Source organism: Malurus melanocephalus, unplaced genomic scaffold, assembly GCF_030028575.1.
Source record: "Malurus melanocephalus ecotype Western Australia unplaced genomic scaffold, MMel_1.1 scaffold_2, whole genome shotgun sequence".
NCBI classification, from domain to species: domain Eukaryota; kingdom Metazoa; phylum Chordata; class Aves; order Passeriformes; family Maluridae; genus Malurus; species Malurus melanocephalus.
In genome coordinates, this window is record NW_026623234.1 from 4,976,807 (window position 1) to 4,989,287 (window position 12,481).

At 43.4% G+C, this 12,481-nt stretch overlaps 1 protein-coding gene across 5 annotated transcripts in view; it reads left to right on the plus strand.

Moving 5' to 3' along the window:
- MAPKBP1 (mitogen-activated protein kinase binding protein 1) overlaps nt 1–12,481 on the plus strand; it is a 97,870-nt gene that overhangs the window by 42,952 nt on the left and 42,437 nt on the right. For all 5 annotated transcript variants that reach the window (XM_057365781.1, XM_057365809.1, XM_057365799.1 and 2 more), the window contains exons 4-5: nt 10,586–10,648; nt 11,209–11,266. In XM_057365781.1, the coding sequence (XP_057221764.1) occupies nt 10,586–10,648; nt 11,209–11,266 (121 nt within the window). The remainder of the gene's footprint in view (nt 1–10,585; nt 10,649–11,208; nt 11,267–12,481) is intronic.

The window sequence follows — 12,481 nt, forward strand, 5'->3', positions numbered from 1 at the left end:
CATTTTTGTTTTACTCCTTTGAATGATAACATTTTAGTATTGATACACTTTTTGCTCATGGTAGAACAGTTAAAGCCCTGAGGCATCAGCCATGAGCTGTCACGTTGGTCTGCCCCAAATGACTAATTTGCTGTATGGATCTTTCTCCCGGCTCTTGAGTTGCTCAGGCACAATGAGGGAATACTCTGGCTGTGCATGCTGGACAATTGTTGGCAAGCAGGATATATTTTTCCTTTTGGACTTGATTTTAAAGGAAGACATATATTCCTCTTTTGAAGCTTTATGGCAGGGTGTCAATTGCCCTTGCAGAGAAGTTGGTGCAAACTTGAAATGTAGAGCCAGATTTCCTTGTATAATCCCAGCTGGGTCTGCAAATCTCTGCACGGAGCTGCTTGCTCCCAGGCGGGTACCTTCAGAGAGAGCTCCCATCTTCTCTTGTTACACTGTTGGGCTGGAGAGCTGAATTTGTTCAGCACTTGATGGCAGACTTGGTTATTCTGCAGGAATTTTATTGTAAACTTTGCTTCTCTTCATCTTTTTCTTGCCTTTCCCTCTAAACTGCTCTTTGCCTGCTTTTTTAATTTTTAATTTTTTTTTCTTCAGCTTGTCTTYTATTCCTTTCTCTTCCCCTATGTCTGTACTTTTTCTTTTTTCTGAAGCGCTTCCCTTGGGCTTTGTTACACTCACTGTTGTTTATGGGCAAAGAGRAAGCACCCCTTATATATGGGCTGTGTATGTGCATAAATAAGAAAAGGCAGGAATTTGTTGTTGGTATAACTGAATACATAACACTCTAATTCAAGAATCATTTTACTTTACCACTAATTATGACAGAAGAAGAAGGAATAATAATTCATTAGGATAATTCCATATAGAAATGTCTCAGTAATTGTGATAATGCTACTAAAACTGTAATACATTTCTTTATTTCTGTTTGCTTTTCCTGGGGTTTTGCTCACCCTTATGCTACTCCTCTGGATCTTAAAGTCAGTTGTTGAGGGTAAATCTTCAGCTTTGTAGCCCTTCTCTGGGAAGAGAATGATTTRAGTTTTGCTGGATTATTCCTTATTACAGCGTCCATCTGGGTAATTTTTTGTATGTTTGCTAACACACTTGCACATCTTGCACTTGTGCAGTTCCAAATGCTTTTGGAATTCACTATATATAGTGTCTTTAATGCATGTTGGATAATTTTTCTTTGTTTTATTTGCTACCACTAAAACTTGTTTTTTTCAGATCAAGGTCTGTATTTTTTTAACAGACAATGTTAAAAATGTTTTTAATGGGTGTTCACAACTGTTTGGTCTCCAAAGCCAAGCATGTGCCTCCTCTCTTATCATCTTATTCTTGTACTCCTCTGCACTGCATCCTGCATCTCCACTTCTCAAGGCCTCWGCTTTCAAAGCATGCCTGCATTTTTCTCCACTATGCAGTCATGTTAGTTGTAAATATCTCAGCCTACATAAAATAGCTGTTGGCCAATGTTGTTTATATAAAGCTATGGTTGTACTCCACAAAAGATAAACAGAAGTAAAACAAATTATCTATAGACACCTGGTCCATCAGAGAAATTGCTGTCACAGCTCAACCAAGTGAAACAGAGCTACAGGCAGTTCAAGAAAAGTTCAGAGCAAACAAACCCAGGAATCTCAAGGCCTCTGAGACACAGTAAAAATCTTGTGGCCTGTTAATGAAAATGGCRAATCTGGGGCTGTCAGCCAGGTACTGATCGAAGAGGGAGAGGATCTTGAGAGCAAGTGGAGGGGTGGAGCACAACTGGGGAGCAAGAGATCCCCAAAGCAGGTGTCTTGGCTGGTCTGTCAGGACAGATAGTTGCGTGCCTGGGACAGCTGTAACTTTGGGAGACCCCAGCATATGGAGGCRGGTTCTTTTCCAAGAATTAACATAGTATGCTGTGATTCCATAGTGTTCATCCTGGAAAAAGTTGCTTTCTCTGCCTTGCATGCCAAGCTCTTCGGGTATTCAGCCATGTTCTGGCTGTTAGTTTCATCTCTCTTGGTCACACCTGGAACCAGCCAGATTCTGCTCAAGGCTCCATTTCCTAGTGCTTCCCAGTCTTTCTTTTCTGTCTGATCAGCACGTTTTCTGGTCATGAGCTACCTCAGTGATTCTTTTATTCCTCCAGCCTTGCTATCATCAGTTGCCCATTGCTCTAACCTCAGGGAGCTGCAGCTCATCTGTGGTATTCCGTGGGTGTTCGCCAGGAGTGCTGAAATAAAATGCAGCTCTGCAACTCCTAGCCCAGYTGATTCGATACTTCATGTAGGTGGATTGTTGGCATTGCTTCCCTGCCCCTAGGGCCGTGAGTGGTTTTGGAGAGAGGGAGGGACAAACGTGCACTCTCCATGTGCCTGTGTATATTATAGTCAGCCATGAGCCATGTGTATGCATGTGTCTGTGTATATAACTACAGATATATGTGTGTGCGCACAGGCATTTGTCATTGGTGCCCTGTGTCTTTTGAAGCTTGTCAGATGTGCAGGCTGGCAGAYATTTCAGTCTGTGTGAGTGCAGCTGCCTCTGCGTGGCTTCATTTTTCCACCTACCTTTGCTGCAGGCTGGAGGACAGGTGGAATGTTCTGCAATGCAGCAGAAATRGCTTGTCCCTGGTTCTGCTAGGACAGGGTTTTCTTCCTGGTTTTTATTCATGAGGGTTTTTTTTTTCCTTCTCCTGCCTTTGACATGTTGAAGGGAATGGGGTTGTTTTGAAGGTGAAGTTCCTGCTGAATCACTGGTGACCAGGCAGCYGTGAGCCATAGCAATTAACTGGAAACATTTTCATCTTCCTTGCAACTGTAATGATTCCCAGTTAGTAAGCTGGTTTAAATTTCATGKCTTTCCTCTGAGCCCGTTTTTCCCCTCTGCTTTCCCTACGTGCACTTCTTGCCCAAGTCTTTCACAATCTCTGTCTGGCTTAGCTCTTTGCCTCCCAGAAAAGGTGCCTCCCAGAAATTGTGCAGCTCTGTAAAAATCCATCACTTTCCTGAGGGCACTACTGCCATGTTTCTGGCTCCAGTGTGGCTGCTCTGAAGTTGTGTAAAACTTATCTAGTGGGAGATGGGACCCAGGCTGTCTTTCCTCTCTGCATCTGTTTYGTGCAGTGTTTTCCTGAGTCATCACCCTGCCTTATATTTGCCCAGTGTCAGAAGGGTTGCCAGTTTTAAAAAATCTTCCTCCTCTTCTTCTGTTCTGCCTCCTTAAAAATAGACCTTGAAATAGCATGAAAACCTCCAATGGTAGGTTAAGAATTTTCCACATGCAATAGTTCCAGGGGGGTGAGGATATGTTGCAGTGAGATCAGGCAGACCTGCTAGAAATCACTGTGGCTGRTCCATGTGGACAGGCAGCACCTTCATTCTAGGAGGAGGCAAGAAGGAAAACTTCTGCTGTTTTTCATCTGTGTTCCTGGTAAAGCTGAAACTTCAGTGGTGCCTTGTGTGTATGCAGGAGGAGAGGCCTGGATTGGTCAGTGTTATAATCACAATCTCTGCTCCTTATTGGATCTTTTTATCYATTTATGTGTTGAGTTTTTTTRAAGTATTTTTAAAGTGTTTTGTGTGTCGTTTCAAATCTGTGCATCTGTTCTCTGCCATCTGCAGCATGAGGTCAGAGCAAACAGCTGGTAGTTTTAAAGATATAGTCTGGCAGGTGTGAAGGGGCTTCTGAGAGCAGCCAGTGGAAGCTGTTTGCTGTGCATGGTGGAGTTTGTGTTGACCCTCCTGTTCTGTGCAGGACCAGAGCTGAGGAGAAGCTTTCTGGGCACTCAGCCCTGTCCCCTCATCTGYAGCAGGGCCTGTTCAGGTAGACTGGCACCAGCCTCATTGGATCATGAGGATGGCAGCACACTTGCCAGATGACAGGGAGAGCAAGCTTCTTGTTTTTTCTGGATGTCATCAGATCACATAGCATTGGTGGAGTTTTTACAGKGGCCTCAGCTTTGAGAGCCAATCAGTTTGATGGACAAGGTGAATTCAGTAGGCTGAAATGGTGGTGAGAACTRAGGCTGCCCTTGTCCCTTTGGGGATTATCCCTACAAATCCTTGTCAKTTTAGCTCTGCTGCAATTTCCTTGCTGCTCTCCCTCCGGTGGGTGTGGTTGCCCACTGTTTTAAGATATCTCTGAAAACCAGATTTCTGGAGGCAGGGAGAACAGTCTGGACAAGTATCTTAAAATTGCCCTGTTCTTCTCTAKTGCTGGGCAAAAAATTGGACTTCAGTTTGTCACAGTTCTTTCTGTGGTTTTTGGAGTAGAGCCTRTTGTGTGATGTGTTTAAGCTCCCACTCCTGCAGATTTCGGGTGCCATGCAGTCTTTTAAATAGAGCATGCATATTCCTGGTTGGCAATCAGAATATTCTACACTATTAGTATAGTGACACTAAATATATCACTGACTTTCTTTTTCTCATTGGATTTCTTTTTCAGTATTCATGGCTTTTCACTAGCCTGCATTGGTTTCTGAAGTGTGAATTTAGCTGCACATCTCAGACTCCCACCCTTTTTAGTTCTCTCAGYCATAGATTGGTACAGGGAGCTCTGGAGGCTTTTCAGCTCAGGCAGTGACACCCAGCTTTTAACCTCTCAACAGATAGATCTTTCTTCTCAGCATGCATGTAATTAATACATTTTGCATGAAAATACCTATTCAGTTACATAGTCAGTGTGCACATCCTCTCATCAACGTTAACCCACTCCCAGTACTGGCTGTGAATTAAAGAAGCTTTTTGGCAGGAAGAGTTGCCACATAGAAAATGAACACCAGCTTCTGTAGACACTGTTTTACTCTGATCAGGCTTCCCTAGGCAACCAGTGCAGTATAAAAAAGATTTTGTTCTTATCAAAGTCTTTTTTTCCCCATGCATTTAGTGCRTAGGAAGCTATTGCACTCTCATTTGAATTGCTTCGGGTGGGGGAAGAGAGCAAAGTATGAGCCAGAAATTGAGAAGTGGACCACTTTTCAAGGGATGGGACTCTTTGCTCTTTTCGTTTATTCTTCCAGTGGTATGAAAGAAGTATATTGTGGGGGGGAGGAAAGAAAGCTAATGTTTGTTTTGATGTCTTAATGGAGTTTTCTTTCCTCTGTACGGCATCTTYTCTATAGCACAGGCTCCATCATTTGGGAGAGGAGGATTTGACACATGAACTCTGCCTACAGTCATGTGTCCCATGAGATAGAGCAATGCTGAGTTGGTTGGTAGCTTGGAAAGGAATGCTACTGCAGCCTTTTAATTTTCCCAAACCCCTTGGAAGGGGGGCCTGCAGAAAAGGGAAAACAGACTTCTGCAGAAATTTGGGTTTTGCCAGCTTGCTGAAGAAGTGTGAGGAAGGAGATGGCTGGGATAAGGCAGCTGATAACAGAGGGATGTTCTGGGAAACAGGAGGACAGAGAGAAGAGTAAAATGCTCAGAAACTATGATTGTGCTAAGTGCAGGAGTGAAGCCAGGAAGAGAAAAATCAGAAGTAAAGGTGGGGGGAGCTGCATGGAGTGACCCACTGCTGGTGACTGAGTGAATCAGATATTTTATGTAAACATGATACTGATGTCTGATTCTTCTCCATTCCTGCTACTATATTTAGCCTAGGAAAATTGCCTATTTTTTATATTTTGTRGATCTTTTTGCTTTTGCTGTAGCCGATGGAAACTACTGTGACATTTTGTGCCTACCCCCTCCTTTCCTCTCCCTCTCCTCCCTCCCTATTTTTCATCTGAATATATCGAGCACAGTTGTGGACGTATAAGATAGGACTGTGCCTTCATGGAGGTTTGGAAAGCTCTGCAAGGRACCTTTCTTGTTGGCTGATACAAATGGGTTTGATGATGGACAATGCTCACATTGTCCGTAAAGATCTTTGACATTGCTGTGAGAGCTAATTCTGCCCTTCCCTTGTGTAACCTGAAAGTCTCACAAGARAGAGGCATACTGGGAATGATTCCCCAGCCAAGCTGTTTATAAAAGCTGCTTGCATCAGGAAGGTGTACTTAAAGGTTGTGAGGTGGCATCATAGACCTAGAAATACCTTTGAATATGTGTGCCATTGGCACCAGCCTGTGCAGGAGGCAGCATACAAACAAACAGGACACTTGATCTCAGCTGGCTGATACATGGTTTRTACAGCAGTAATCCATACAGCAGTGAATAGTTTCTATAAATGTCTTGGAAATCAGAAAATAGTTGAGGATTAAAAAGKTGCTGGGATTATCAAGCCGCAGAGGAGGTAGAGTTTGTGCTGAAACAAGAGTGCTAACAGTGTTGATGTTCTCAACAGCTAATGTGTGCCAGGCTCTGTAGGTCTCATATGAAATGTTTGTGGAGCTAGCCTTAGTTTGCATGTTGGCACTAGTATTTAAAAATATCTCTTCAAACAAAAGTTTCTTGAGAACTTGAATTTGTTTTGAAAACATMGTTTTGGTAAAGGAGTGGAATGTGTGGAACAGGTGATGTGACCATTGTGCAGCTTCAAGTTTGAAGTACTTCTCTTTGTCTACATGCACTGTTGGAAGCTGGGAACAAAAAGATCAATGCTCTCTTCCCATGCATCCTTTCCTATTCCTCTGGCTGCAAAATACTGAATACAGTCTTGGGAAGGAGCAGATGAAGGTAGAAGWTGGCTAGATGGGTGTATGCTCTTTGATGCAATTAATTTCCCATGGTAATTATTTTTATTATTTTAACTGTTGTAAGATTGAAGCCAGCATAAATGGAAAGGAGTAGATACTTTGACTCTCCTGAGGTCTTGATAGCCTTACCAGGGCTAGGAGGCAGTGTGGGGTAGAGTAGGTGGGTCAGCAACCTCACCATTCAGTGTCTCCATTCCATTTATTTTGCTAGGCTGATTTCCTTTGCTAAAATGGAACATGCCCAGAGTATTTGGACTCTGAACTAYCTTGCTTAGAAAACTGCTGCAGGTTCTGCTGGACTGAGCTGAGCTGTGAGTGTCTGAGCAGGCAATGGAGGCCACCCTGTGTCGCTGAATTGCATAGGTTGTAAAAGTACTTGAGATCATCATGTCCAACTATTAACCTAACACTGCCAAGTCACCACTAAACCATGACCCTGTATGCCATATCTACATGTSTTTTAAGTACCTCTGGGGATGGCAACTCAACTGCTTCCTTGGCAGCCTCTTCCAGTGCTTGACAAACTTTTCTGTGAAGAAATATTTCCGAATATCCAATCTAAACCTCCCTGATGCAAATTTTCTGARCACTCTGAAGCGATTAAAGAACTAGAAATAATTTCTGCCTGTTGTGGAAATATGCTCTCTAGGATGCAACAAACTAGAAACCTTCCAAAGGTTTTGAGAGGGAGCCAGTTTGWAAACTTGGATGCTCCTGACTTCCAAAACAGTATCTGGGCCCCAGTGTATGATTGATGGTTTGTGGTTTGCCATCTTGATGAATAAGGTGTCCTTGGAGTTGGCTGAAGTCTTCATTGCCCTTGTGTGTGGCAGACAGGAGAGGAATGTTGGAAAATCAGCATGGGACAGTATTGCAGTATAGTARCTCTTGTTGGGTTGCAGTTAATTTAAGAAAGCAAGTTCAGAAGACTAGTTAATCCTGGCTAAATGGTTTTGTTGGCAAGAAGGTCATAACTAATTAGTAAGTTACRTTAATTGTTAACTGGCAAATCAAAATACCTTGTTTTGCTCAGCCTATGAGTTAAAATTACTATTTCATGGTGTGAATCAATGACTGTTCACCAGTAAGGAGATACTGTGATTTATCCCCCCACCCCTCCAGACAGTGTTTATTAATTATGGGTCAAACTCAGTGAATCAAGCACAGAGTCTTCATCTTAAGACAAAATATCCAAAATATTGTGATGGCTGCTCTGGCACTAGGAGCAGTGTGGCTTTTGGAGTGGTTTGCTGATTTGCATTGGTGTGTGAGTTGGGTGRTGGCTCTTACCTTCCCTGTAGGCTCTGGACTTGGCCAAGGTCTGGGAAGTGGGGAGGAAGCCTGCTGGCAGACAGCCTGTACTGGGGTGCCACTGAGCTAAAATTCATGATCATAAGTGGCCAAAAGTTCTGTCCTGTAAGTTAATAATGGAAAAGCCCTGGACYTTTATGGCTCACTACACTATTGTGGGAAATGGTTTGTTTGCTTGCCTGGTTTGAAGACTGTGGTTTACATTTTGTATATTTCCTCTGTTTTTTAAATTGTGTTCACTTCTCTGAAGTCCTGTTTCTCTGCTAAGCTCCTCACAATAAAAGAGAAATTTAAGAGCTTCATAAGAAAGTCTTTGCCAAGATTTCGTGTCTTCCCTTTATTCGTTCTGTGTTTTTGAAGCTTATTTTTAAGCCCAATTCATCCCTGTTGTAACTCTGCAGGATTGTGGCCCATTTACCCTATCCAACTCTACACAATGGGGTTTTGCTTTGTTTTTCTGGTTAGCTGGAGGCTCGGGMTTAGATAGATTTTCACATCTGCTAACTTCCTATTTCATATCTTGTGATTTGCAAGGCTTAATCTTCCCTGACTTGTTAATGGATCACAAACCACCTGCTTCTGTTACATTAATCCCTCAGAAATACGTAGCATAGCTTTGACTTGAAACTCTCCAGTTTGGTTCCCCAGGGAAAAAAAAATGTACATAAGGATCAACCCTGATCTGAACAAACTGCTTATTTACACTTTCTCTGCTCTTCCACAAGGTTGCATCTGCAGCCATGGCTATCTGCCATTTAACTATCAAGAWAGTTTGGTGCCTTTATTCCTTTGCCTTCAGAGTAAGGCATGAGTGGATAGSAGTGGGTGAAATAGCATGGCTGGAGAGGAGTAGATTAGTGTAAAGGAGTGGAAGGCATATCCTGTGCATCCTTAATGCYTTGGATGTTGGTGCTTTGAGTTAGCAATGTTAACAGAGTGTGACAACTTCAGCCAAGGACTCTGAACTCAAGGTATTGGTGTGTGTCACTCCTCTTTTCTGCTCTCTTTTCCATTTGAAAATGTACACTATTTCTGGCAGTGTAGCCTGCTCAGAGCGAGGGAAAGGTCAGCTACCAGGGCTAGGTGAGGAGATGCCAGAGACATTGCAGGTCCCTGTCAACCCTGAGCTGTGCTTGTGGCACTCTGAGCYCTGCCTGCTGCTGGGGATGTGAGCAGGGCCTGGAAGGATGCGGGTCTGGTTTCAGGCAGTGGTGCCAAGGTGTGCTTTGTCCTGTGCATGAGTGTGCGCCGCCTATCTTGAAATGTTGGTGAGGTTTGTAGGTGAGGATCTGCAGTGGATTTCTGTGATGCCTCAGCTTTTTGCCTTTCTGCTTGGCTACTTCAGGCCAACTCCTCTACTTCTCCTGCAGTCCTGTGTGTTTCTCCCTCTGACTGATGTCTGTAGCCTGGCACATCCTGCAAACAAGCCCCAGAACAGTGGTGATGTGAGTGAAATCCCCAGTGCAGTGAAGGCTGCTGGCAGTGGAGCAGGGACATCCTGCAGTGCTCCCCCAACGCTGCAATGAAGGAGGAGCTGGGACTCTCCAAACTCCAGCAGTGTGTTCTTGAAGCAGGACAGGAAAAACCCACAGTTTCTATTTTAGAGGTGAAATCAAAAATAGGGCACATGGTTATCAGAGTAATTGCTGTTCTATCTTTTTATTTCCTTAACAGTGTTTTCTATTACTGGTTGTTACTGTGCTCTGCTACAAGACAAAAGCTATTATATGAAGATGTAAAAATGGTGTATAGGGTGTTTGAGAAGAGTGGGGAAGACTGGAGTACCTGTGACTGTTGTGGGTTTACTTGTGGTGGGCTGAGGAACTGAGGCAAAGTGCTGTGGGCAAGAATAGTGGGAGATGGGGTCTGTTCTTCCTTCCCCCATAGTCAGCMATAGAGGTTTTTGCTCCCAGTGGAGGTGATTCTATTGCTTACCAGGWGCTTAGTATTGCTTGCTTGTGCAGCTCATCTTACTGAGAGATTTCTGCAAGGCCYCTGAGCAAGTTGTTTATGCAGATAGACTTCTTGGGTCAATAGTTTTTTGGCATCATATGTCTCACTACTCAACTGGCCGGCTGTGCTGTACTCAGTGGTTTGTGTCCTGTCTATTGTTAAGGTCAGTCAGTGCCTTTAGTGCACTTTACTTCCCCTTCTTCATCCCCCGCTCCACCAAATATTTTCCAGAGGATCCCCTCTTTTCTTCTTCTTTACCTYCTTACTCTGACATCAGACATGTTTGTTTGGTGCCCAGTACACAGGGTCACTTTTGTACCAGAGGGCATAATCCATTAGGGCTGATGCACAAACTTTCATGGTCAACCTTTCTGTCCAGCTCCAACAATCAACCTCAGGGCGTCTGGAGGGTGGAAAGGTAATTATTTATGGTACTAGCAAATAGTATTCTTAGTATTCCTCAGCATGGGAGGGATCCTTGGTTTCCCTCAGGATGTTCTTTTGCTTTGTGTTTTTTAGTTAACCTCAGCTCAGTCTGAGATTAGAGGATGAAACAGATTTTTAGGGCTGCTTTTGCTGCCTTTTTTTTTTTTATTTTTGCTTTTCCAGCAAGGATAGCTCTTAGGTTATCTTTATGCATGTGGTAATGTCATTTTTTTTTGTTTATCTGCTTCCTCTATTTAGGTGTGTTGTTGTGCTGTTCAACCCTAGAAAAAATAAGCAACACCATATTCTAAACAGCTCCAGGTGAGTAAAGCTTTAAGATGCCCTTGCTTTCCATGAGAGGTCTGCACTGAAGTGCAGGAGCTGCTGTTGCTCCAGGCTAAATCCCCTCAATTAGAGTTGCCTTAGGGACAGGCTGCCTGCTGCTTTGACTCCATTTCCTTCTCATGTGAGGTGCTGTTGCTAACAATGTACCTCCTCATAAATATTGTAAATGCCAAGAGTAAATGCTAAGGGTCATGACATGGAAGAGATCTTACTACAGCTCCCATAGTATCTGSGTTGGTGTACCGTGCACCTAAAATGATGACCTCATTATTGAAGCCAGCACTGTGACAYGGTCCTGCACCTGGAATAAGGGTGCAACGATGAACCTCAACTTTTGGAGCTTTTCCACTTCTGTAGGCTGCTGCTTGAGACTTGGGCAGCAGGGAATCCCCATGGCAAAGTAAAGCCATTGTGTCAGGTTATTATGGGTGACTTTAGCATATTTTCAGTTTGTCCCAACCTACTCCCCAGTSATGATGTATTGAAATGAAGTCACATGTTGGAAATGTTTCTCAGTGTTATTTTCTCTGTTTTAGGAAAACAATTACAGCACTTGCTTTCTCTCCAGATGGAAAATATTTGGTTACAGGAGAGGTAAGTGAGAGGAAGAGGGAGCACCTTGTCTGTCACATTTCAAAGCAGGGCAAAGGGGCACAGAAGAAACAAGTTGCTTTCACACAGAGAAATCAGCTTCAGTGTTTCCTCACTGTTGAGTGGACCTGCTGGTTTATGGGTGGCACTGGGTACACCTGCTGGGAGKTTTTCAACACGTCAGCTTGGGGGATGGATCATCTAGGATGGCATCTATGGGCTGAAGGTGGAGTGAAAAAAAGYGAAAGGACACAAAGCATCTTTCTACTCTAGCATCAATGAGGAGTGCATGGATGGTCCTGGATCTTGGTCTGAGATTAGCATTATCCCCTTAGGATTTCAGGATGTAACTGAGGCCAGTAACAGTGTTGCAGAAAAAATGAAAAGTGCATGTGGAGTGGAGGTTTAGGAATGGTCACAGAAGATTCTGTGCCTGTGGTTTGGCATTGTATGTTTGTCTGGGGCAACAATTGCTTCCTCTTTCCCAGCATGCCCAAGGGGAAGAATAAAGATGAGCGCACTGYGTGTCTGTTCTGCATTAGAGGTTCAAGACATGAGCTGTGTCATGAGGCTGGAATTGCTGGATGTTAAAAATCCACAGAARTGCTGACCTCCATATGACTGGGCTCAGTTTGCTCTTGTGTGTGATTAATGGCAGTTTACCACWAGTCCTTGTGCCTCTGTAAGAGATGGGGAGGGAGCATGTGTGACACAAGTCCCCTCCTGAAACTCGACCACAGGGAGGAGAAGTGTGTCACAGTCCTGTGTTGGAGCTGTCAGAGTGAAGACTGTTCGCTCCAGAGGGTCCCTAGTGCAGTCACTGTGATGGCAGCTGTCATGTCACYGGGTGGCTCTAAAGCTGGGCCTGGATCCTGTGTGGATCAGATCAAGAGTAGAAACAAGAGTGGGTTTTTTTGGATGGAGGCTACCATGATACAGAAAAAGTAAGAAAAATTTTCCATCTTTAAATGTTGTTATTAATGTTTTAGTGGAGACATGAGGTTTTTTTTAGCTGTAATATGTTTTAATGCCTCCTTACTCTCTAGAAAATTTAATATAATAAAACCCTTTTATATTAAGATTATTATTTATATATATCTATATATATATATATTCTCCACAGTGTTCAGTTCTGATGATTCTGGTGCCTTCTTTTTTTCTTCTTTTTTTTTTTAAATTTCTGGTCCTTGATTCTTTTCATTTGGAGTAAGAAAAATG